Here is a 27,156-nt window from a genome sequence, read left to right as displayed (position 1 = left end):
GGTATGTTATAGCGCATTTCCATTACAGCGGGTAGCCCCGTTTAAACGTCCTTTATCGTCCAGGCCAGTTTTTGGTGGCCTTTCCATATAGCGTAGTACCGGCTAGTGGGTATTTCCCCCCAGTTTTTCCGGCCCCATAAAATCGTGGTTCTAGGGCCAGGGACAACGAGGTTGAGTATGCTAAACTAGAGAGGGAATCGCTAGCAAGGGTGGTACTACATGCATACATATCTAGTAATCAAAATCATTGTATCTACTAAGTAGTACTAAGTAGGCTCGAACCTGTATGGCTGAATTCCCCCTTCCAATCTCTTCATATTGCTCAAAACTTCTTCCTCGGCCGACGAGTCCGAACTCAAATACTCCATGTTTTCGTGTGTTTACAAAGTGAACGCATGGATGACGTCACGACCATCACGTGACTACTGAAAATGGGCAAAATGGGCAGCGGCCCTGACGGAATATACAGGTTTTGATAAAAAAGAGCTATAAAATCATTATTTACCGGGAATATCGCTGATTTCTTCAGGGTATGGTTTAAACATAATGTTTCACTAAATACTGAAGTTTTGATTAATTATCTAATGAGTGGAGCATTCCTTTAACTTGAAAGATGACTTAAATATTATAATTGAATATCACAATTACTTTAATGGATCCATTGGCTCATTATCTCTAGACATTTCTGCACCCTATTTACAAAATGAAAGCCATGCCACCACCTGTTGACTACATATGAAGCTATTTGTATCCGCCCGTGCACACGCCTGTTTGGACGTGGTTTGAGGACAATCTAGGGTTGCATTCAGGGTGTTGATGTGGACATTTTCCGACAACAGCCGTCCGACCACTTCTCCACTTCCTCCCGCTCCACTCCTCAGCGATCAGGAGAGCGAGAGGAATTAGTGTTCAGCAGGCCCGAGGGAGAGGAGGGAAAAAAACTATTTTCATTAGGAGTCGCCTCGTGGAGAGTCGCCTCCCTTCTCTTCGTGCCGACAGAGTGGGAGAGTTCCGAAAGTTGACCCTTAATGTCAAGTCATGTAGCCGAGTGAAATGCCTTAATGTGGTGACAATAAGATGCTTATTCACAACATTAGCAGGATTAGTGTCGTAAAGGATCTGATGTTATCTCTTCTCCGTGAGCTGATCTGTAGGAGAATACTTTCAGAGTGAATCTTCTCCTGCCTGAATCTGCTTCATGGTTTTCACTTTCTTTGCTCCGTGTGTTCTGGTTTAATTCAGCAGGTGAACCTATATGTTCATAAAGTAGTGTGTGTGAGCTTCACTGTGTGTGTTCAAACTAAAATGTCTATTTCTGCTTAAACTGTAATATTTAAACTAGTCTGTCCTCATGTGTTTCACGGTTGGTGTATAGGCTGAATATGCTTCTTGAAAGGCAGGTTTTCCTATCAATAAAACCATGTTTGATCCTCAATATCTTGGCGTCTTCTTTCTAAGGTCACACTGCTCTGTTGTCTTACATAATACACAAACACATCTCCATTTTGTCTCTATTTGCATGTTGGATATTGAGGTACAGCCCCAGTGAAGCGGTGCGTCTGTAATGTTTCTCTCTTTGGCGTTGATTGGCATGAGATTCCCCGCTGCTGTGGTTATTTCCTCCAGCTCTCCTCCTCCACTCTGAGCGGGGGGGGTCTGACCTCAGTGGAGAGCACCCATGGGGCCGCTGGAATGCCTCTGTGATTATCGGGGGGGGGGAATCAAAAACTATATGCATGTTATGACCAATTTTGGAGGCCTTGGGACTCCCTTCCATGAAAATGGTATGAAAATATTGAAGCACACCATTTTATTTTTGGACTCTTATTAGCAAAACTATTTAGACATAACACTACAGCCAACAAACCAATCACAAATTGAAAGTAAAACACTGCAGGGATGTGGAAGGACTCTTACTTTCGCAATATGCTATTAAATCGTTGTGTTTTAGACATTTGGAAATATGTTTGTTGTTGCCAGGGAAAACATGCCGGGCCACTTTGGCTTCAGTTTGGGAATGCCTTGACTTGGCTGATTGAATTGGAGTGACGAAATACAATGTGTTCATTCATTAAGCGGCTTTACTTTTGTCAAGTACGTCAGATAATGAGCCCTTATGTTTAGATCAACATTGTTCTCTTTCATTTTCCTTTCTCCGATAAATTCTGGGACATTTTCATTCATTAAAATGCAATTAGAGGCGACCCTCACATTATGTAAAACCGACTTTAGTTGTGTGTAAGCGGCAGTATAAAGCCAAGCAATATCATGGACTAGAGGTGCGTGTGTGCAATAATAAAGTATCTGTGTGTTTATAGCTGTTTCTAGGAACAGAAACACTGACTTAAGGAATCGTACAAACGAGATTAACAGCGTACATTTTTGATGGTCTCTCCCTCGTGAGTAAAGTGTGGGAGGAGGCGAATACAGGATTAATATGAATCTCTCTTTCTCTCCCGAGACTCATGTTCCCTGTGTTACGCCACCATTTCAGCTACCAAACTAAATCCCTGAACGATGCACTCATATTCCTCCTGAAATGATCCCGTGCACACATATTCCAATGCGCTTGGAAACATTACAGAAGCTGGAAATGCTCCAGCTGTCATTTCTGTGTCTCCAAGTTTCCATATACAGAAAACAGGACTGAGAACAAACATTTTAAGCTCCTCCTCTCCTGGGATTATGATCCGATTACAAGCCCTCGGTGCCATCATCCATCGTTTAAAAACAGTGCCAGGACAAACTCCTAAAGCAAGGCCACCACGGCAAAAAGAAACTGGGAATGGGCATTAAACGATTATCAGTATATGCAGACACACCAGGGAATCCCAACTGACGAGTGGTCAATCAAAAACAGATCATTTTGATAGGATTGATAATCTCACAAAATGCTTTTTTAATGTGCCTGTTCTGCAGATCAGAGCAACAGGACTTATGGGCAGACAGGAGGCGAGTCATGTTGGCTGGACCAAAGTTGTTGCTTGCTTTGGGTCAAGTGAACTCAGCGTCCCAGAATATGCATCAAACGGTCCCAAACCGAGAGGCAGATGACTGGAATATACAACTCAAGGCCATTTGGAGTCCGTCTTCCCATTATAAACTGTTGTTTACACTTTGTCTGCAGTAGAGTTCAGCTGCAATGCATGTTCTTGTAAAAGGTTACAGCATCCATTTACTGACTCACGTCTCTTATGACTCACAAGGGGTAGATTTCAAGAGGAATTACAGGAAAATATAGCATTTGCAGACTTTATTGCTGCAAAGAGAATTGAAGCAGAAGATGTTGAATCCGAATCCTTCCTTTTAGGGCGATATTCACATGGCCTCTTGTGCATTTGCGGTTTTCCTAAGCTTCCCATGCTGTCCTCTACCAGGTCTTCGGACTGACTGGCCGGCTCTGTTGTGATTGGTCAACCGCTTGGATGTACCCCCCCCCTACTGTATATGATGCACTACAGGAGAAGGAAAACCCTAAAAAGCAAAAAAGGTCTTCTCTAACCTACAAACACTGAGTCACGCTTGAGCCTTACTTGTTTGATCCTACACATATTTATCTAATATATCCATTTGATATTGTTTATAAGTAATAAAGTTCACCAGGATTTGTTTTTGAAAGCATTCTACACTGCGGCAATTAAATTAAAGCCTGTTATTTGTGATGAGGGTCAATCAAAATTATTTGTATAGCCCCAATATCACAAAAGTGGCCTTCACAAACAACAACATTGTATAGATGGAGTTACAGCAAAATGAGAAGACAAGACCGTGTGTGGAATACAAAGAGAAATATAAGAAAAAGAAAAATCCCCCAAAAACATTCAAATTAATTACCATAAGAATAAAAGAAATACCATAAAATGCCAGGTCTAACCGAAGGCTAAACCATTATCTCCAAACACATCCGTCGAAGACTCATATGTTTGTTACTGCAGAGATGAGGACATGACGAAACACAGCCAGAGTGGCGCGAGTCACCCTCTTCTCGGGGTGTTTATACGGTGTGAGGCCCCCGGGTTATTGAATCAGCTCTGCAGCAGCCGGAGAGCAACAACATGGAGAAGGAACAGGAAGTGGGTTCCAGATACTGTACAAGACACCTTGGGTATATTGGAGGCAACGTAGAAAACACAACTTAGATGGGATTTAATTGATGTTACTATTTGTATTATTGCATTTAATTGGGGTTAATTTGTTTCCCTTCCTGGTTGTGGCACTTTTTTTTTAAAGACCGAGGGTCATGGGTGAGAAACATAACTCAATGCGTTTCCCATGCTGTTTTACGTAAGGAAAGCCTGTCTTGGGATAAGAACAGGTTCCAGGAACCAGTGTGTGTGTGTGTGTGTGTGTGTGTGGTGTGTGGTGTGTGTGTGTGTGTGTGTGTGTGTGTGGTGTGTGTGTGTGTGTGTGTGTGTGTGTGTGTGTGTGTGTGTGTGTGTGGTGTGTGTGTGTGTGTGTGTGTGTGTGTGTGTGTAACTGTCTTTTGCACACCACCCCGAGTTTCACAAGAACAAAACAATGCAGCCGTACGCACAAAGAATTCACTTGACATTTAATGGAGAATGACACCGCAAGAGCAGTAAAATGCATTTCACTTAACAGACCTATACTGACGCCGCGCTGCTACCACACAAGACACTTAGAATAAACAACATTAGACACATTTATTTGTTTACGCCTCTTGTAATCTCTGTCGGATTTTCATGACAAACATCTTTAATACACAGACTAAACCGTCACAGCAACATATTTACTGCCTTGCTTGGAGGCAGCATTACCTCTTCCTCTGTTATCTCGTCAATAAACTGAACCGTAAGAAAAGCAAATGGGTTCTATATGACAGCCTAAGTGTTTTATTAAATTAAAATGCATCCAGATAAACCTCATAGGACTGGAAGGAAGTACAATTGACTCCTTCTACCCTCCAAAGATCTAATAAAAGAGCTCAAAATATTCATGGGAGAGGTTACACTAAAGGAAAGGCCTCCCTCAGCATCCCCCTCAGTGTTTTCCCATCCCTCTCTGTGTGTCGATGTAAAAGGCAACCTTGGGCTCAGACTTTTAAACAATGTGACTCTTAGGAGGCCCGTTGCAGGCCTTCCTCCCCAATCTCTCGGACGCTTCCTGTTTGTATAAAAGATGTTGTTGTCTTTGCCATATCTGCTCTGTTAGCTCCGATCAAGAGGAGTGTGGCGGCTACATCATTTTACATCTTGACGGTCACCCTGTGGGTCACTGATTTCCGTGACAGTAAACAGGAATTAAAGGACAAAGGTCAATCTATAACCAGTGTTGCTTACAGGTTGTGCTACACGTATTCCTGACTTCTTCCACAAAACAGTTTATGTGAGAAAAAAAAACACGCCTTTGTCCTGCTGCCACACTCTAGTTTTTTTTAGTCAGGCTGGCAACCACGCTAACAAGGCAGGTCCATTCAGTGTGAGGGACTGCAGTAAATATTTTCAGAGCCTTGACGGCCACGGTTGGAGCTAGAGCTGTCCTTGACACCTACGCAGCACACTGAGAAAATACAAAAGCTTGTTAAAGTCACATTGAGCGGGGTCCCTGCGGGGGCCATCTGAGGTGATTGGACTGTCAGGAAACAAAGGAATAAGTCCTGTATGTTTGTTATGTCAACATAAAGCGTTGAGAGTCCATTCATTTTCACATGTTATATTATTTAACATCCTGAACCCACTATGCTCCCCTTAATGAAAAAATCTTTACTACGAGGCTCATATACTGTATGTATTCTAACATTATTGTATAATAAATGCAATATCTTAAGCATAGCTATTTTATTTAATTAGGCGCCTAATTCAATTGATAAATGTCTTCATAAACATACAGTTCAGCAGGGTTGATTGGTATACTGTATTATGCTTTTTAAGTACAGTTCAGTTTTTCATTAATATCAGGGTTTTTTTATGGAAAAGAGCTTCAGATCCTTAATGTACAAGAATGTATCCACACATATCTGATACACATGATAATATAGTGGTTTGCACATTAGCCTACATTAGCCTACTACTGCATATATGTCAGGCCATTAATCATTATTATTCTGGGGAAGGTTCATATGATATTGAGTTGATATTTGTAGCAGCAGCAGAAACCACAAAGCAGGACTTCAGCTATAAAATTAAGAATAATTCAGCAAGCTGACACATAAGAGAGTTATAACAAATTAATATAACACAGGCCCTGTTTAATCCTCAATGAAACCAACACTACAATGTATGAAATAGCAAGTCCCTGGTTACATCGCAAACTATCCACAATCCTCCCTACAGCAAGAGGATATAGCCAATATCCAAAATACCAAAAAAGTAAACACAAGATTATTCATATTTTACAAAAACATAATTTTAAGCATCACAATTAGCATGCAAATATACCTAATAGATCAGCCACATCTAAATATTATAGCATTTCACAACTTGCAAACACTGCATGTCATCAAGAGCCAAGGCCACGAACACATCTGAAGGGAAGCAACCGAGAGCCTGTCAGCCAAACAGCTTACAATTAAGCACAAGAAGCTAGCTCCTACCTTAATGCAGCTTCGCGGGGATACACACAGACATGAAGAAGTTCCAATGGCCCTGAAGCAGCAGTTATTTTCTTTTGAAGACGTCCCTGAAGCAACGGAAAGACGGCGGTTAGTAAACGTTAGCTCATGAGATGCTTCATTAGCATTAAGTGTTGTGGCAGCTTGGAGTTAGCTTCATTGCTCCACATTGTTTTTATTGACCACATTATTGTGAAAAGGGAGATGTTCAATATATAAACATAAACTGTATGTTTAAATTATGTTACGGCAAAAAATAATGCACCCGTTAACTTGTTAGAGCCAGTATTCTTGTTTATAAAAAGGGCCACCTCACCGTGATTTCTGTAGTCAAGTACGTATAAAAGACTACAATTCCCAAGGCGCCTTCTCTAAAGAGACAGAGTGAGATGGGCAAACTGTCAGAAAAGACGCCCTCGAGGCACAGTTTTTAACCGTTAGTTACCGTGAAGTAGTGATGGGAATTCAGGCTCTTCTTGGTGAGCCGGATCATTTGGCTCGGCTCACCAAGAAGAGCCGGCTCTTTCGGCTCCCAAACGGCTCTCCAGTTTACCACATATTATACCTTTTAATTCAATCAAATGTAGCTCTGTTTTGACTAATGATTTATATGTGTACACATATATCACTTAAATTATTCAATACATCCTTTGTACTGAAGTATTCAAAAGTAAAAATTACATGTTTAATATAAATGATTTGCTGTGGCCAATTGTTTTCATTGCATTTACAGACCCGTGTAACTCTCTGATACCACCCAATGAATGCATTGACTTGCTTGTATAACCACGCTACACAAAACAGATAGCAACACCTATAAAAACTATTTTTAAAAAAGGGGCTACTGTATCGACCTATATAAAGTATATAAATATAGTTTTTTTTTCAAAATACCAAAAAGATCCTGCATTTTAGTCATGCCTCATTTCGCTCTATTTCCTCTTTCCAGCGCTGTTTTTGCAGGGGCTGATTCTGTGAGCTGCAGCTGACCACGCCGCCCTGCAGGAGAGGGGAGCGTGCTTTAGATCAGCTGCTGGGCTGTCAGAAGAGGGGGACAAAAAGAGATCTCCGTCCTCCGTGTTTTATTCTTATAGAAGTAAGAAGAGAAGTAATGGGGCAGAAACCCTCCTTTTTACGCAGCGGTCCAGACATAGACATCAAACGGCGACACATATGCAGTGTGCAGTTACTTTGGCATTAGGGCAGGGATATCTAGATACTTTCCAAGGTTTGACAAAATGAATTGTGCTACTTTTAAAGCAAGCAACGATGTTTTCAAATCTGTAATCAAAAAGCTCCTAAAAAACACTATCGAAGCAGTTCCTGCCGTTGGCAGTGCTTGAATTGGAATGAAAAAGGGTGCCAGTACTCTAAAATCAGCAACTTTTTCAAGTCAATTTTATATATACAGCCCACAAACAAGAATTTGGCTACTATAATGCTGGTGGGTTTGTCTCTTTACTACTGTATATTTTAGAAAGGTTCACTGTACTTAACATTTTTTATGATAGGCAGCGGATATGGCTAAAGCTCAGTAAGGTCAATATTAACTGAAAATATAGCAATCAAAGTCTAGATCTTCTGCTGAAGACACATGAAGCAGAGACCTTTCAGGTGAGAGCCCCTCTGGTGGTGTTCAACATTAATGACAAGGAAACAAAGCTCTGGTCAGAAGCATTTTTTATAAAAAGCTTTAACAAAATTAAGTATTTCTGTACATTTTGAATGCAATCTAACTTTCCAACTCAGAAAACGAAAAAACGAAAAAGTGCCAAAAGTCTTCTCACATGGCTGAGCTGCTTTGCAATATACTTCACCACTGAAGAATACAAATATGTATAAAGTAAACTATGATGCATCTAACTTTCCAACTCAGAAAAATGATAAAGAGCATGAACAAAGAACATGTAAAAACAAATGCAAAATTTGCACAATCTAAAATGAGAAACTGTAACTGCAAGTAACAAAGTCTGAGCCATGGTAAAGAGTTACATGAACACCAAGCTGATCAGATAAACTCCCTGGTTGGTCTGAAGTCCTTCTATCTCCAGGATCTGTACAAATCGGCACATTATGCCAAAAGTCTTCTCACTGGGTGAGCTGCTTTGCAATATACTTCACATTGTTAGAAAAGGCTCCAGAAGGCCTTGGGGACATCAGTATCAGGGGCTGGAGCTGGACAGGCTCTTTCATCAGCACTTCTCCTTCCCTTTGCCAGCCAGGACCTCACATACTGTTCCGGATTGAACTGTCCTAGTGATGGTCCATTACATTTAATGAAAACCAGGCTGGACAGTCGGCTGACAGAGAGAGCATTCCTTTTTGCAGTAAGGATATCGTTCTTTCAGTAGAGGCTCCATGGCAGCAGGTGTACGGGATGCCCTGGTTTCCTTGTATTCGCGAAAGCCCTGAACAGTCTCTCTTCTGTCCACTTTCAGCACTTCGCACAAACGTAGCACCTCTACGTCCCCATACTGTACGTCTAACTCCTCTTCAGGCCAACTTCCAGGATGGATAACTTTCATGTCCTGGATTAGCTGATTGTCCCGGGCCTCCCGGCCATGTAATGGGATTTCTCTTGTGCTGACATGAGAGGAGGTTGTGGAAGTCATTCTGTGTCTCAGATTCTCTACCATACTGCGGAAAAACTGACCTGCATGAATCTGTACAAGCCTGCCATTCTCACGCAGGGCAACACCCTTGAAGGACTTCTCAGCTAGAGCTGTATGAACTGTAATCATGTGTGGGCCAGGCATGGTGACCATGGATTCAAAAACTCGTATTTCTCGAGTTAAGAGCCTATCTGCTGTAGGCAGTGTCATCTCTCTTTTTTGGAGTTGCCGAGAGAGGTCGCTGAGCTCTGTGAGCGCATCGTACATCAGTCCCAGATTGCTGACAAACGTTTCAGATGTGAGCACATCATCCAGGCCCTTGTACTTTGCTCTGTCTCTGGAATCCCTGCTCGTGTCGTTTGCAGCATTGTGAAGTGATCATGAAGCACTCGGTAGTTTTCCCAGACTGCTCTGACGCTCCTTTCACTTGAAGCCACCCAGCGGATGGACAAAACACGCCCTATCACCAGGAGACGCTGTCCGACTGCTTGCGCACACTGCGCTAACTGCCTCTGATTTTTGGGGGAGGCATGGAACAAGGAATGGAGTTTGTCAAAAAAGATCTGGAAATGATTGAGCCCTGAGACCTCCTTGATCACATCCCCAACTGCCAGCTCTAGACGATGATTGGAGCAGTGCCACACAAACAGGCTTGGGAATTTACTACACAACTGGGGTAGCAAACGCCTGTTCTCTTCCCTAGCATGACTGAAGCCCCATCACATGCAAAAGAAACGAAACACTGACCTAAAAAGTCCTCGTTAAAATCTCTTCCAAGACACTCCATTAGCGCCTTGTGATGTCATCAGCCGTTGTTCCATCCAACTCGATCAGCTCCCAAAAAAACGTTTCGGGCTCAGCATCAGCTAATGCTGAGCGTAGACACACAACAAGCACCGTACCACTAATAGTGGTAGGTTCATCGACCAAAACACAGAGTTTTTCTTTGGTTTTCTGTAATGTCTTTTGCCATTTTTTTCTTCAGCTCATGAGCTATGTGGTCGATGATTTCGCCACAGGTTTTATTGGAGTGCAAAACCCTGCCCACGTTCAGCCCATTCAGTTTCTGTACATTCAAATCAATTGGCATGTCTGTGAATGGCCGGCTATGTTTGCCAATTTTATATGCCGTTCGAAAAACTCTGATAGTGGTGTCTAATTCAGATTTATGCATAGACTGCACTTGATGTTGAATAGTTTCACGTGAAGCAGATGTAAGGATGTCAGCAGCTTTTACATGGGCTTGTGATTCTTTATGTTCTTTGATTTTTTTTCTCAGGCTAGCTTGTTGTTTGCCCTTGTCAACACCGAAATGAGACACTGCACACTCACCCCATTCAGTTGACAGTTTCAGTCCATGTCCAGTGTGTATTCCCAAAGATTTGACATCTCTGCATATCCGACATCCTAGCTTCTTATCTTTAAGAAGGAGCCATGCATTGGTCTTGCAAAAATATTGCACCTGGTCCGTTGTCCAGCAGTCAGGTGCATCGGCTTTGCCCGGTGTTGGTGGTGGCAGTTGCGCCAGCAGCAGCTAACGTTAGAGGCTCTGGAGGAGGCGGCGGAGCTAGTGCTAATGCTAATGCACTAGAACTTGGAGCAGGGAGGATCAACCAAAGAAAGCTCCCCATCAGACACAATTTCCAACACAGGCACAGCATTCTCTGTATTTGAAGTTTCTTCCGGCGACAACCGCTGTCTTTTTGCACTTTTATTAATCCACGCTAACATTTTAGAAATGCTAATTTGTGACGTGACTTGCTTTCCTTCTCTCGGGGGCGTGCCTGCTCTGTTCTATCACTCTACATAGCCACCCACTGGGTGGGAGTTGCACTGCATAAACACAACACACGTGCATCTAGGTATGTAAATTGTAAAGCATTAAAACATGGTTTTACTAACAGTTTTCAGTATGTTGTTACTTCGGCATTATTATTATTATTATTATTTTGAAACGTGTATTACTATTAAATCACGGTCAAATAGGTTAATTTTGACATAGTCGTTTCCACGACAGTATTTACATGGAGAAGATAAGCCCCGCCCCCTCTCCAGCACGTTCTGTTTGAATGACAGGAGTAAACAGCTGACAGCCGCTGTGAAACTCCAGCGGTTAGAGCGATGAGAATGTCCGTTCGGCACCTCATGACGCATCTGAGTACCGGGCGGCTGTATATATATATATATGGATGTATAATAAGAACGGCGGGAGAGTGTTGAGTACTGGCACGGTGCATGAGTACCGGAGTACCGCCAGCATGCCGGTACTGAGCAAGAAGTGCCGGTACTCCTTGGCTGCTTCTCAGGTCGATTAAATGAAATCCTTGCTTCCCTCACTTGCGTCGTTTCCCTGCGTTTAGTCCCTCCCACCAGGGAAGCATGGAGGGACGCAAGGAAACCACGAGAAGCAGGGAAATTAGTTTTAAGAGCAATGGGACGTCCTTTCCTCCGGAGCGTCACGTGAAGCGACGTCCGTTTGTGATGACGCTGCACAGCTGATCGTCTGACAGCAGCCAGCTCTGTCCCCGTTATTTCCACACACACCCCCGCCTCTGTTAGTACACATTTACTGACACAAACATTTGTATCATCTGTTGTAGATCCCAATAAATAAAATAAAATAAGAACTCATTCTCAAAAAAGATAAACGCCATTCTTAAAATGTATAAACGAACAATAGTTAGATTAATATTGATTAGAGTGCACAAAAGAAATAAAATAATTGAGAGAAGAAAAATAGATATGTTATCTATCAAAACCCAGTTAGATTAACATTCATTGGATTGCACACTTTGTTTGTTTGGTTTGTTTGTTTGTTTGGATATGTAGCACATTAACATTTTAATAGCACTTAATGACTGACTGAATGGAAATGACAATAAATGAAAATGTAAAACGAAAAAAGCGATCATGAAAATGTTTCCAATAAATGAATAAAATGATTTTTGACCACTTTGTTGTTCAGATATATCACATATGTGTAACTAAATGAAACAGGGATTGAAACAAAACACGGTATAAACTGAGGAGTGAGTCCCGTGAGGTTCATGTGTTTTCTTCACTCCGCTGGGAAACGGCTCTCATGTCAAGAAGCATGAGATCAGTGCATGCACTGCATCGTCCAATCAGTGAGCGATACACAGTAAGGGGGCGGGGCGAGTATCTGAGGATTTCATCGGAGGATGGTCTGGTGGTTCCTCGATTATCGCTCCTCCATTATCGCTCCTCGCTCCTCGCTCCTCGATCCTCGGTCCTCCGGCAGAAATAAGAGCCATGGGACGGTACTCAAGATGGCGCAGGCAAATCAACTTCCGGTGAGGCCGAGGACCGAGGAGCGAGGAAATGAAAATAGTCGACCTGAGAAGCAGCCCATGGGTCAGAACCAGAAGTGCAGGTACTGCGTACCGGTGAGTACCGGCCCAATTCCAGCACTGTTGGTACGTTAGTTCAAACAGTAACAACGGACTATTTTTCTTAGCGGATGCATGTCAATTTAAATCAATACATAAAACTATTTTTAAAATCAATAAAATCATTTTCTAAATCCATAAAAGCATTTCAATCAGTGGCGGCTGGTGGGAAATATTTTTGTTGGGGCTGTTGATATAGTGAGTTAAAAAAAAATGTGTTGGGAGAAATGACCCCTTAAATTAGGACTTCTGTTGATGTAATGGTATGGAGGTTATTCCCTATCTTTATTCAAGAGCGTGGTATTTAAATTTGAGAGCATACTTTATGTATTTATTTCCCTCAAACCCTGTCCTCACACTCAAATAGTGCCTGCTTGCACTTAGATGTGCTCTGCTTCTGCTCAAACTGTACGCTTGCACTCAGATATATTGCTGCTTACATAATTGTTCTGCTCTCAGATTTATTCTGTGCGCGCTCGAAACTTTTGTGCAACAATCCTGTCAAAATCCCTCAACCAATAGGAGGCCAGGTGTCCTTGCGGGTGCGTTCGCTTTACTTATTACAGCGTCCCGTAAGGGCGGTTACTCTTTGGTTTATAAACTCCCGCCCTCCACGGCTTTATAACATAACATGTACTTCACTTCGCTGTACAACTTTTTTTGGGGGGGGGGGGTAAGCACACTTAGTATATGTTTATAAAACGGACAAGTCAAATCAAGCAATCTGATGTTTCTTAGCCGTGATATAATGAGCGTATATTCCGGGTATAATTGTAGTTACTTTTCACAAATCAGTATCCCTCCGCGTCTGAGAACCGTTACAACTGTTACATTACGTCCGTTATGAAACTAACTAACTAGGCTAACTAACAAAGCTTAAGATGGAAACATTTAAGGTTAACTTCGACCTCCGGGTGGCCTTACTATGGAGGAGTGGATTGAGAAGTGCCTATCTCCACAAAAAAAAAGCACCTAAACGACGTCTAATATGTTCTCTAGCTGTTATTGTTGTTGCATAGCAACCACCTCGCACTATGTTCTGTGCAGAAGGCAACGGAGGGACTATTTTATTTTGAACATCATTATTTAATAATAAAAACTATTAAATTGGAGTGTGTATTTTTCTTTCACATTGTCAGCCACACGTGGTAACCGTTTTATAAATGCAATAGCTCACTTCAGGCCGTGATATACGAATATCTATACAATATGGAGTTGTCGACACTCCGCTTCGCGTCGGGCCGAACCAAGCCGTAGCACAACAGTGCTGGAGCAGAACAACAGTCTGGAGGAAGAAGTGGGCCGGTCGGAAAATTCACTAGCAATCCCCCCTCCCCCCGTTGACAATTTACTAGCAATAACGAGGGCCGGTCGAGATTCCCGGGCTGATTTTTAGTCCCAGTACGCCACTGAACGTAGCTATTATGTAAGGTGCTGGTATATATATTAGGGCCGGGACTTTAACGCGTTAATTAATCACAAAAAAATTAACGCATTTTAATCGCACTTATTTTTGCACCGCGGAACGTTTCTCACTGGATGAGTTTCAGGCGTACCGATTATACTGGAGCACCAACTAACGTTCATGACTTCAGACAACAACACACCACAGTGAACAACAGTGGGAAATGTTGTTTTAAAAAACGGACGGATGGAAGCGTCGATAAGAGCACGGTTGTGTGCAAATTATGCAAAAAGGAATTCGCATATCACCGCAGCACATCAAGCCTCAAGTATCACCTCAATGCAAAACATATAGCAGCTAGCGTGGACATTAGCCTCTTTTATCGCGTTCACACCAAAAAGAGCCGGTACTAAAATTAGTTCATGAGAACCTTTTTACCCCCACGAAGTCCCTGCTAGAGAGCAGAGAGCTGCTAGAGAGCAGGGACTTTCGTACCGCTCTCTTGTGAGAAAAGAGCTATATTTCTGATTGGCTGGGTGGATTGCAAACCACGCCCCGTAAAACTCCCAAAAAGTTTTGTGAAGCCGCCATTTTATTATCCTCGCATTAGCATTATTAGCATTAGCCCAGCGCAAAAACGCAGAGAGACTAACTTATGGCAACACAAAATAAAACATGGGAGCGGTGGAGATGAGGAGGTGTCAGCGTTCTGGCGATTTACTCGGAAGGCTGCTGGGAGTCCCAGCAGCTTCTACTGAAGCCAGTCCCCAACTCCGGGGACTTTGGGCGGCAGTATACGCCGTGAAGTGGTTTGCGGCCTGCCAGTAAACCCAAAGCAGAAGAAGAAGAAGTGACGTCAGCGGCTTCATTTGCCTAATCCTCCCCCAGGTTCAAAGAGTTCTCATTAACTAAATTCTCATGAACCTTTGTGGGAAAAGTACTGCGGTGTGAATGCGCCTAATGGTATACTAAAATCCATGTGAAAAAAATTGCTTCTCACTGTTCTCAGTTCAAATATTTATATGTGATTAAAAATGCGATTAATTTCGATTAATTCATTACAAAGCCTCTAATTAATTAGATTAATTGTTTTAATCGAGTCCCGGCCCTAATATATATACTAACTGTGCTTCCCCCCCCCCCCCCCCCAAAAAAAGTTGTAAATCAAACAAGTGAAGTACATGCTATGTTATAAAGCCGTGGAGGGCTGGAGTTTATAAACCAAAGAGTAACCGCCCTTACGGGACGCTGTAATAAGTAAAGTGAACGCACCCGCAAGGACACCTGGCCTCCTATTGGTTGAGGGATTTTGACAGGATTGTAGCACAAAAGTTTCGAGCGCGCACAGAATAAATTTGAGAGCAGAAAAAATATGTAAGCAGCAATATATCTGAGTGCAAGCGTGCAGTTTGAGCACAAGCAGAGCACATCTAAGTGCAAGCAGGCACTATTTGAGTGTGAGGACAGGGTTTGAGGGAAATAAATACATAAAGTATGCTCTCAAATTTAAATACCACGCTCTTGAATAAAGATAGGGAATAACCCCCATATAATGGCGCGTTTCCAGTGCAGCGCGGAGCTCGCTTTAATGCTGCGTTCAGACCGGACGCGATGCGCATATTCGCTTCGCTCTAAACGCTCCTATCGCATCGCTCTTGTCGCTCGAGTTTCATCGCGGCTGCCAGCTGTGTTTACTCGCATCATTCAAACAAGACGCGCTGGCTCGGGAGCTACAACTACAACAAAATGAACATATTTTACCGTGATTAAATTGTAATACACGTTTCTAAATGATGCCGACGTAACAACATACTGATACCGGTTAGTAAAAACCATGAATTAATGCTTTGACAAGTCTGCAGACAGACGGCAGGCGAAAAACCCTTTTAAAATGCTTGTTTTCTGAATGGAGCTTGGCTAAGCTAACGTTGTATATGCTCCGACCGTCCACACTCACAACAACGGCCTATACAGACATAAATAAACCAGCGACTGTATTCTCCATGACACAGACAGTCTGTGGTTTGTACTTGTTTCACTTTGTCTAGTTTCTGAACAGATCGTATCTGTCCCCGGCTGTTTGAAGAGCAAGCATGGGAAACAAAAGATAGCATTTACCTGTTTGCTGTAGCAGCTACGGTGAGAAGCCTCGTTGATACGTTTTGTCTTTTTCACGAGCTTGCTGTGATATATACAAATCGGGTTGGTCCGGTCCAAGGTCTTTAAGTATCAATTTATCTCCCACACTTCTCCTTTCGAAAGGATTGGAGAGTAGCTCTTGCACGGAATTGGGTGCGGACAGAGGTCCGGCGACTCCACCTGCACACCATTCTCATCCAAATACTGCGTCACCTTGGTCACTCACGAGTCTAAAAAAACAACTCACGTCAACGCACGTAAGCAACGTGGGCGCCAACGTGAGCGCCCTCGTGACCAAAATATTTGACGGCGCTGATTGGCTGAAATTATGACTTATCAGTAACTTTAGACATCGTAACACAATTTTAAACGAGATTTTATTGTAGATTATACATTTTACTGATACCAATTGTATGATATTTACCTTGTTCATTAAAAATAAAAATATAAAATATATATTTTTTTTAAATATATATTTTTTTTAAATATGTTTTTAAATATATTTTTTTTGTATGTGGGAAGAGGTGGGGCGGCGCCCCTAGCGCCCCTATGGGCCGGCCGCCACTGATTTCAATTAATATTGGGAGTCATGTCGTTACTTTTTTGAGAATGTGGCCATGTAATAAGCGGGGAAATGTGCACATTGCACATTGCATAATGTTCCTTCATGCCGATCTAGATCCCTCCGCAAAAAAAACAAAAAAAACGGCTCGTTCGCGGGCGAGAGCCGGCTCCCGTCGTTCACTTAAAAGAGCCGGCTCTTTGAGCCGGCTCGTTCGCCACCGACACATCACTACCGTGAAGTTACCTTTTAAAGCTACAGAAGCGTATACGTAGAAAGAAATAAAGACTACCTAAGTTGTTTATTATTCTATTTGAGTTTTGCCTCCGTTTGATTTATTTTGATTATTGTAAAGGCCTGTTTGATTTGTTTTAGTGTAAAGGCCTGTTTTCTATGAATGTGTAAAAGGTTTATTATTTTATTTTCTGTAAATGCAAACACACATAAGTGGCTTGGATAGAAAGCAAGGAAGGAAACCACGACATAACTAATGTAGTAATGCTAGTAGTAAGCTAGCTTGACTGCATTATTTTTCAACGTATCTTTTCAAATTAGCATCATTGCTCACCTAGCCCCGGTTTGTGCCTCTCATGTAGTATCTTTACACTCTTATCAGACAGTCAAAAACCTCAGTAATACCCTAAAAGGTAAAGTTGGACTGCTAACATCTTTGTCCTGTCAAACACAGGTGTATCTAATGTCGCTAATTGCTGCATTTCATTACAGTGATTGCTGGAACATAATGGTTTTTAATCAGTTCCACCTGTGAGTTTCCTGCTATGACAAGAACAAATGTCTGCTGTTGAGAAATAATTCATTTGGGAGAAATTAAGCAATGTTTTATTTTATATTAGATATAAACATGTAAAAGATTGACATATTGTAGAGAGAAAACTGATGCTCATTAAAAACAACATGTCAAGCCTGCCTGCAGGTCACTGTCTTTTTACATTTGTGTCTTCTTATGTAAGAAGTTTGGCTACTTGCATTTCAAACAGTTACTAATGAATAACATGTGGGGAAGGAAACATGCACATCGTGTTCTTGATCATTTGTTTTAATTAAGTTGGCGCCTAGTTAAAAAATGTACATGTGGATTTTGATGTGAACCACACAGCGACATGTTGTTTATGTATAAGATATGACTCTCAATCAATACAGGTGAGCAGTTTACAGTCAAAGCTCAGCCATCTGACCTCACAGGGTATTGTCTTTCTTCAGCAGGTGGCTGTGTGATCGTGTGGCATTTAAGTGCCTGTTTTGCTGTGGTGTAAAAGGTCCGACGTTCCCTGCAGTGTTCTGTGCTGCCAGTAATTACCCCGCTCATCAATTCATTCTAACACAGCTTAAGTGCTAACAGCTTATCTTGTTAGAGTGATTTGATTAGAGGAAGCATTGCCCACTATCACATCTCCAGGGAATTAACACTTGAGATAAAGCCTTGTACTATTTCTCCTAACTCACCCAGAAATGATGTATTAGCCAATAGATGATACATGATTGTATTCCTTGGATTGTTACTACAGCTGCATAAGATTTCTAAGTATTGCATAACACTAAGAATGATCTTTTTTAATGTGTTTTGAATTTATTGCCAGGATATAAAGTTTTACTCTCTAAACTCCGCCGACCAGCAACCTGAATTAAACCTCACCCTGTCCATTTTAAAAAGCTCCCATAGGAAAACTTTATTTCCCATCTGCAGATCTCCATTTAAAAATAATCAACATCTGCTTTAGCTTGTTCTCGAGGAGTGTAAATCAACGTTTGCCGTGCGGGGTGTTGCAACAACATCCTGTCCCTACTGAGAATTATTTGTTTTGTGGAAAATGCAGTGCAGATTCGCCGCTTCATACATAACTCTCTCCTAACTTCCTGAGAGTTCCCGAGAGTCAGATATAGATTGTTGATAATTCTTGTAGCAGCGAGATCAAGACGATACAAGTGTCACCGTACGGGGGCTCGTTTGCTGTGACAGGATCACGCAACGAGATAACATTTGCCTAATGGATGATTCTTATCATTCACAGAAATTGAAGACATAATGGAGTCTGATCATAATCCCCTGGAGGGTGTAAATGACTCTGTTGCCTGAGCTTCAGGCAGAGAGAGATACTGTCCTTCTCCCTGCAACCCTCCCTTCCTGAAAAATGACAGGTTTAAAGTAGGGGTGTAACAGTAAACAAACATCTCGGTACCAGTTAGAACAGCGGGAAAACATTTCTGTTTATTTTCCTTTGTTTTGGACAAAGTGTAGTGTCAATCCTCTTGCTAGGGAATGGAGGTAGCATTTGGCTCACTGGCAACTTGTTAAATACAGAACAAAAATAATAATTAGCGGGTATAAGAAGTTGGACTTTGTGTTTTTGTCCCAGTGATATCTTTTTGGGGCAGCAGTAGCTCAGTCTGCAGGGACTCGGCTTGGGAACCGTAGGGTCGCCGGTTCAAGTCCCGAGTGTAGACTGGTTAGCCTCCACTGCTATCCAAAGGCGCCAAATGCTCCTGGGTGCAGGAATATTGCATGTCTATAGTTCATGTTTTGTGCATATTTTAAAAAAGGGCTCCTAATATTTGCAGTCAAATTTATTTCCTCAACCTACAATGGTGGAGCCTAACGAACACACCGTCCTTTTTCTTTACACAACTTCCTCTTCGTTGTTTTTGTTGCTTATCGGAAACACATAGGCAGGTTTTCTAGCTCCTGAGTTACCGTGCATAGTGTGACTGCATGTACTCCAATCAGCTAATTGTGCTAATCTTGAAACTTGCTGCTAACAGCATAAAAGTTATCAGGGAGATTGTGTGCTTGTGAAATACTATGTAACCAATGAACAGTGATACCCAAATGAAGATGGCCCGAATACACCTACCTTTACTAGAATAAAAACATAAGAGCATTTTCATGTCATGTATTTTCAGAAATGTTTTCCACGTTGTTCCTTTTGACCCCGTGTGACCGATATTCAGCTCAGTAAATGTGGGTGAAAGGACTGCGTGACACCTGAGTGGGTGAAAGCCACCAAACAGGACTCATCCCTACGTGTTTTGTTTTCCTTTCTTTCCTTGTTTGTCTTCTGTAACAGGTGATGGCTTTCTTTACCGTCAACACTGTGGACACAGAAACTGAGGGGGATTTAGAGAAGACAGCCACACCGACTCATCCATCACTATCCATGAGGCGGAGAGGTGAGGATGTGACCCACTTCTCAACACCTGTCAACACCTTGGGAAACAGAAGAATGGTGAGAAAGATATATCTTTAGCGCCAAGGAGTGTGTGATGGATGTTGCTAAAAATAGAAATCTATTACACAATATCAGGCTTCAAATTCCTCCCTTTCACACCAATCAAACTCTTTTATCGCACCTCTTTGGAGTACAGTTTGACCAAGAATTGATCATCCCTCACACACTGAAACAATGCCAGCTTGACTAGTGGAGCTGGGTCACCGTGACATACCTTCACAACAATACATCCAACGCAACAAAAGTTTGACAAAACAACTAAATCTGATTAGAAAACGGTAAATGTTCTCAACTGTCCGGCTCCACCACGCCAATCTCCCCTCTCTCCAAGCCCCTGATACTCCCAGGCCAAGGGCCAACTTCTGGCGGCTATTAATACAGCGTGTCAGCGACAGGTCTAATCACAATCAAAAGCCCTTTCATGCTGTGCAAAGGACAACAGACGAGGGATGAGAAGAGCAGAAGAAGAAGGGAGGTGGTTGAGATATTAAAGTTTAACCAAAGTGCTGCGTGGTTAATTAAACGGTAATGCTAAATTAAACGCCCTCGAAAGATTATGCAACAGGCCCCAGATTTGGCACTTTAATCAGCTCTACCTGTCAGATAATATCATATCAAAGATAGAGCGAGTGATTAAAAGGAGACATTAAGGAGAGAGGGTGGTGCTCGGGGAGTAAAGAGGAGTAAAGAGGAGGAGGGGTGGTATTGTGTAACATCTTGTGTGTGTGTGTGTGTGTGTGTGTGTGTGTGTGTGTGTGTGTGTGTGTGTGTGTGTGTGTGTGTGTGTGTGTGTGTGTGCGCACGGAGAGATGGGCCAGGACAATCTGACGATGTCATTCATTCATCATTGCAGTGTGTGTGTGTGAGAGAGAGAGTTGGGGGGGGTGTGTTTGTGTGTCAGATGGTATTCCTGCTCGTCTCGCTCCACCAGTTAAGTTAAATCAGAGGCAGCCTCTGGCACACCGCGGTGGTCTCTCTATCTCTGCGTCTGTCCCGCTCCGAAAGCATCGACAGCTTCCTGATTCAGCACCACAGGTAAGAGCTCACATTACCTCTCCCTCAGGAAGATGTTTTAACAACTTTTTAAACACATTTGTAAGTCTTTAAACTCTTAAAATGTGACTTTTTGTTATAGCTTCTCTCTCAGATTTGAGGGGTTTCCTATATTCAGTGTCTGTTATAATATCCCTTTTGTTGAGAATTGCTGATATAACCTCAGAAATACGCACACGAACAAATGCATGGAACAAAACGTCATATTATATTTTTTCACTGGCTTGATCTGTGCCACATGTTTGCCCAACTTGTTCATGTGAAAGTCCTGTGTGTGCAGAGCCTTTTAAACAAATCCTGCAGCACTGTGACTGGTAGAAAAGTCCAGAAGTTCATGTTTTTAAGACTATTCAAAAGAGAAGGATGGATTCCTTGGTGAAGTTTACTTTGTCTCATTTCCCCATAGAGGACTTCCTGATAAACAGTAGCTGTTTGCTCGCTTCATGAAGAATTTAATCTGGAGGTAGAGAGGAAAATGAGGAGATGGTGGAGAAAATGGTGGAAAAGCAGAGGAAGAAAAACAGTTGAGGTTTTAATGATCAGTCTTGGGGCTAACCATAGAAGAAGAAATAGAGTTATACTGCAGAATGGATGTTAGGAAAGGAGTAGTGGCTGCTCAACATCAGGGTCTTAAACCATAGGCTTTGTATAGGTTCTTACTTGACCCACTTAAGTTTGAGATAAATGTTCCTCTTGAGAGGCAGTAAACATGTTATTTAATATGACCTCAGGTTGTAGAGAACAAACTATCTCCATGATTGAAAATAAACGGGAGATCAAAGGATTTATCATTTGTGATTTTATGTCAACGCCGGCAGTGTGTTTCCTAAAATACAGTGCAGGAAGTTAGGTTAAAGGTTGTGCTGTTTAATTGTGGAAGGCACATCAGAGAGCAGTTTTATAAACAGATAAATACAGACATGGTTACTGATGCCAATGCTTCCATTAGCCCGTCTCTGGGAAGAATAAGTCTCCATTTAGACCATGGGCACTGTCACTGTCACACACACACACACACACACACACACATGCTTAATCACAATGTTATGCTTTTCTCTGAACATATTTGTTTAAAAAAACGTCAAGTTTGTTTGATTGATGCAATTTCACCTGGCACTATCAAATGTAAGAGTCATTTACAGAGAGTTTGCTCTTTGTCAAGTTGCCTACTTTAAAAACTCTTCATCTGAAGTGAGACGCCGTAAGATGAGACTGAGGAGGAAGTGAGTTGTAAGAGGCTACGTCCAAGATGCACTAAACCCATAGTATCACTCTATACATGAAGTATAACTGCACATTAGTCTTAGATTGCCACTTGTTGGTGGTAGCTAGGAATTAAACTGATATTCTTGAACTTATTCAAAGACGGAGTAGGGCGTACTTTTATTAGAGATGTGTATGTTGTCTGTTTTTGTTTTTAGAGTGTGTCAGGATGGATTTATCTGCAAACTAAATCTACATACGGGTACAAATAAAGAACCTGAACCTAAAGAGACTGGATATTAAGCATGCGCACATCGTTAAAGCGTTGTTTACATATCACTCCTGAAACGAGAGGATGATCACAAGGTGGGTGGCAGAGGTGATGTGTTCCCATTAAAATGAACCTCCCTTCATAATGGGTTGAGATAAATCATTAACTCCATCAAGAAGACATTTTAGTGGCTCTCTCTATGGGCAGCCAGATGGTGGTGCTCATTCCTCAGATAGCTCTGTTGATGGGGACTCCATCCAGTTCAACTCTGCTGTGGTTTAAGCTTTTAAAGAAATTCCCATGATTCCAGAAATGGGGTTGCATTCAAATACCCAGAGATAGGATTAGAAATAGAATGTCGCTAGCGTAGTATTCATAAAGGAGCCAGAATTGTCCCCAGATGTTATTGTACTATGTGTTTGCAAACAGTCCATTGTCTTGTGGGAGGATGCAGCTTGCACCTTGTGAAGTAGCTGTTTACCTTCCTGTCTGCAGTCACCCGGGGTTTATGGCTGTCATTCAGTAATGTGCCATCTTACTCCCGAGGCTGTAGCTCACTAAATCACCTGCGTCCGACTCACCTTCTGTCCGTGCCACCTCACCTTTATGACCGGGGCTCACTTACATATATAGGCCGCAATAACTTTCAGCCTTGTTTATATACACTCCCCACACACGTCCCCTCGCCATCATGGAAAAATACTGCTGTTTTACATGCCAGCCTTTCCAGTTATGGTAAAAGGCATGTGGTTCCCATTTGTGGTCATGAAAAATCTTCTTGAAAACAAGATTTAAAACTCTTATCTGCAGAATTGTCACATGAAAACACATGTACAGTATGCAATGACTGCTTTACCTACTTCTACGCACAGATATTTCATTACTCTGTTGCCCTTGGCTCTTACACGTCCTCCGAACTCACAATCCCCACATCTGCAAACGATAGGGTGGTTACTTTAGTTCACGCAGGGGTTTTCAAAGTCTTCATCCCTCTGAATCCTGCTGGAAAATGAGGAGATCTCGGACGGAGAGATAAAATACTTCTCTGGTCTCAAGACCGTCTTAACGCCGGCCTCAAGACCGTCTTAACGCCGGCCTCAAGACCGTCTTAACGCCGGCCTCAAGACCGTCTTAACGCCGGCCTCAAGACCGTCTTAACGCCGGCCTCAAGACAGTCTTAACGCCGGCCTCAAGACCGTCTTAACGCCGGCCTCAAGACCGTCTTAACGCCGGCCTCAAGACCGTCTTAACGCCGGCCTCAAGACCGTCTTAACGCCGGCCTCAAGACCGTCTTAACGCCGGCCTCAAGACCGTCTTAACGCCGGCCTCAAGACCGTCTTAACGCCGGCCTCAAGACCGTCTTAACGCCGGCCTCAAGACCGTCTTAACGCCGGCCTCAAGACCGTCTTAACGCCGGCCTCAAGACCGTCTTAACGCCGGCCTTAGGGCAATATGAATGCAGATAAGGAAGGATTTATAAAGTGCGTTCAAATATTAGTGCTGGATCTGTAACAGAAACAGCATGGCATGTTTTTTCAAATATGTTTTATAATTTCCAACATGATGTGTCAATTGAGAGTAAAGACCTTGAAGCTTGAATGCCATCTTGTGGCAAGACATCAGCTTTTGAGTGAAATTCCTAATCTGAGGATTTTCACATTTATTGTGAGAATTCTCATCTGTATTATAGGAAAAAAAGTCTGTTTTCTAAAAATACGTTTTTCTATCTGTATTTGTATGCGTTTGGGCTCCAAATTCAGTTTCCCCCCAAGCATCTGTGTGGTTTTAATGCTACCACAAACATGGTGTCATGTAATTAGTAACATAATTGTGCAGCTATAGTCATAGAATATGAGGATTATGCTAATATTACTTCATCAGGGCCACTAATGACACTCACTAAGCCGATTTGTTTTTATTCCCGTTTCACATTCTGCTGGTTCAAATGAAGCAAAAACTAGCCCGAGGCAAATTTCTCCCCAGCACGCAGGTTTGATTTTCTCACAGAGCAAAGTTTCCACCGAGCCGAATCCCTGCTGTCCTGTTTGTTTAGGTGTGTGCTGATTAGAATTTCTCATGCTGGGTACAATGTATCTCCGCACACCGAGGGTTTGAAACATGACATGTCTTTTACAGTGACTGGAGCCTCAACCCGCTCTTAGTACCTCAGTGTTTTAATGGCGCTGGTATCCAAGCTCGCACTCTACCATGCACTCTTCATTAACACAGGTCGTAACACGAGGCATAAACGTTCTCCTTCCGGGTCTGACGGTCCACCCAGATGGACGGGCCATTTCATAAACACTGTACTGTTTTACTGTTGCCGTTCATTAGCCCGGAGACAGTTTAAAGGAGGGCAGAATGCAGACTGTCTGATTAATGATGTACAAAGGGCATTTTTGGAATATTGAATAACATACAACATCTGTTTTTCATGGCTCCTTATTTTACAGAAATAACATAAAGCGTCAGGATGGCTTTAATGTGCAGGTCTTTAATGAGCTGGTGTAGGGTGAGCACTTTCATTGGTGCTTGTGTGGATTAGCGTTTATGGAGCGTGCCAGCGGTAATGACGGCTCTTCCAATAGACTGCCTGTGACATTTTTGTGTTTTTCTTTTATAGGACTCGCTGAGGCCCTCGCCCAAGGCCTGTATCAGTCACCACAGACGCCCCCTGCCGTCAGGGCCCCTCTGTTTAAAAAGTCCCAGGATCTGGCACTAAAAAGGGAAAATGAAGAATATAACAGCAGGGATAGATCTGACATGCGGCATGTCTGGAATCCGTCCATTCATCTTCACCCTGATACCCATCGTCTACGGCTGTAACTTTGTCATCGGCATCGTGGGGAACAGTATGGTTGTGGCTGTAATCTACTCCTACATGAAGCTCAAGACGGTGGCCAACATATTGGTGCTCAATCTCGCAATTTCTGACCTCATGTTCCTCATCACACTGCCCATGTGGGCCACCTACACCGCCACAGGCTACAACTGGCCCTTTGGGGGATTCCTGTGCAAGGCCATTGCCGGGCTGGCGACCTTTAACCTCTACACCAGCATCTTCATCCTCACGGCGCTCAGCATCGACCGCTACCTCGCCATCGTCCACCCGATGCGATCACGTATGCTGCGCACCGTAGTGTACGCTCGCATCACCTGTGTGGTGATCTGGCTCGTTGCCTTTCTGCTCAGCGTTCCCACGGCGCTGACCAGGGAGGTCCACGACTTCACAAACCACAGCCAAGTGTGTGGCGTTCTGCATCCTACGGAAAGGTCCTTGAGTATACAAGAGGCCCTGCTGGCCATCAGCCTGACGAAGAGCCTGCTGGGCTTCCTGGTGCCCTTCATCATCATCATCACGTGTTACTGCCTCATTGGCCGGGCGCTGGTGGGGGCGAGACACATCCAGAAGAGCTCCCGTTCCCGTGACGACGAGGTACTGCGCATGCTCGCTGCCGCTGTCCTGGCCTTCTTCCTGTGCTGGATGCCCCATCAGGTGTTTCACTTGATGCAGGTAATCAGCCAGCTGGCCCTGGTGGAGAACTGCACCATCCTGGAGATCATCGACACCGCCATACCCTTCACCATCTGCATCGCCTTCTTCAACAGCTGCGTTAACCCCATCGTGTACGGCTTTGTCGGGCGCAACTTCCGCAAAAACTTACTGCGTCTGCTGCGCTGCTCGCCCAGCGTCTCCACCGGGCAGCACCCCAGCATCAGCTCCAAGATGAGCGCCCTCTCTTTCCGGGCCTCCGAAAGACTGAGCCTCACGTCCAAAAGCAAGTCCTCCTCTGACGTTAAGTGACAAAAAGAAAAGAAAGTGGGTTCAAGTTCGCTCTCCCCGCTCTTCTGGTCTGTGGTTAAGGGGCCGGGGATGGAGACGTTCCATACTTCTCCAACCCCAACTGTACTCAAAAGCACTGAACCACGCAGAATGCTTTAAATGTTGTTTTCATGTCCCTCTGTAAGACATTTACTACTCGTCACATGTCACACAACACTCAAATGCTTCTCTACAAGCCTGTAAAACAAATGACACAGAAATCCAGGCATTCACTCTATGAAGGCTAGAAAAGACTATACATAATTACAGATGGCTTATCCCATTATTTATATAAGATATTCATGCACTGCAACATTTTGCCGCCTAACATATTTTAGTTTCTGTGTGCTCAGCAGGTTCACACGTTGGAGCAGTGATCAAGAGCTCAGCACAGATGCAAAAGCTTACAAAGAATAACCACCTTGCATACTCTGCCAGTAGCTGTGTATGGAACCATTGGTGTACAAAAATGTGATGTAAGTTTGATTACATACTGATTATGATAACTAAGTGTTTGCATAATGCTGAGATGTGGTCTAGCTTGGGAGAAATATGCTGTATAAAAACACAAACATTCCAGGCAATGTGATCATTGTCAATTTATTTTGGTGGTTGTCTTTGTGGTATTTAAACATGTTGAGTGTACAGTTTGTGAATATATGAATACAATGAAATAAATCCACAGTGCTCAGTTGTTGTTTTTCATTTCTAAACTAAGTATTTAGTAGGAATTCAATTCAAGTAACCCCCTAATCAGCACCTATTAATGATTGACTGTGCGTGATGCGGGCCCTCGTTCCTCCACGTAGCTCCTAACAGCAGCAGGTAGCTTTTTTGGGGTGGACGTGCTTCATCACAGATG

At 42.9% G+C, this 27,156-nt stretch overlaps 1 protein-coding gene across 1 annotated transcript; it reads left to right on the top strand.

Annotated features, from left to right (window-relative positions):
• Nucleotides 1-12,567: 12,567 nt before the first annotated feature.
• Nucleotides 12,568-26,985, top strand: agtr1b (angiotensin II receptor, type 1b). Its single transcript, XM_034222022.1, has 4 exons — nt 12,568-12,590; nt 19,783-19,941; nt 20,763-20,979; nt 25,095-26,985. Exon 4 carries the CDS (start codon nt 25,203-25,205, stop codon nt 26,274-26,276), a length of 1,074 nt encoding a protein of 357 aa, XP_034077913.1. The 5' UTR covers nt 12,568-12,590; nt 19,783-19,941; nt 20,763-20,979; nt 25,095-25,202; the 3' UTR covers nt 26,277-26,985.
• The last annotated feature ends 171 nt before the right edge of the window (nt 26,986-27,156 follow it).

This window comes from Gymnodraco acuticeps, unplaced genomic scaffold (genome assembly GCF_902827175.1).
Source record: "Gymnodraco acuticeps unplaced genomic scaffold, fGymAcu1.1, whole genome shotgun sequence".
Classification (NCBI taxonomy): Eukaryota; Metazoa; Chordata; class Actinopteri; order Perciformes; family Bathydraconidae; genus Gymnodraco; species Gymnodraco acuticeps.
Note: the sequence above shows the minus strand (reverse complement) of the source record. Positions and strands in the feature narration are given on the sequence as shown.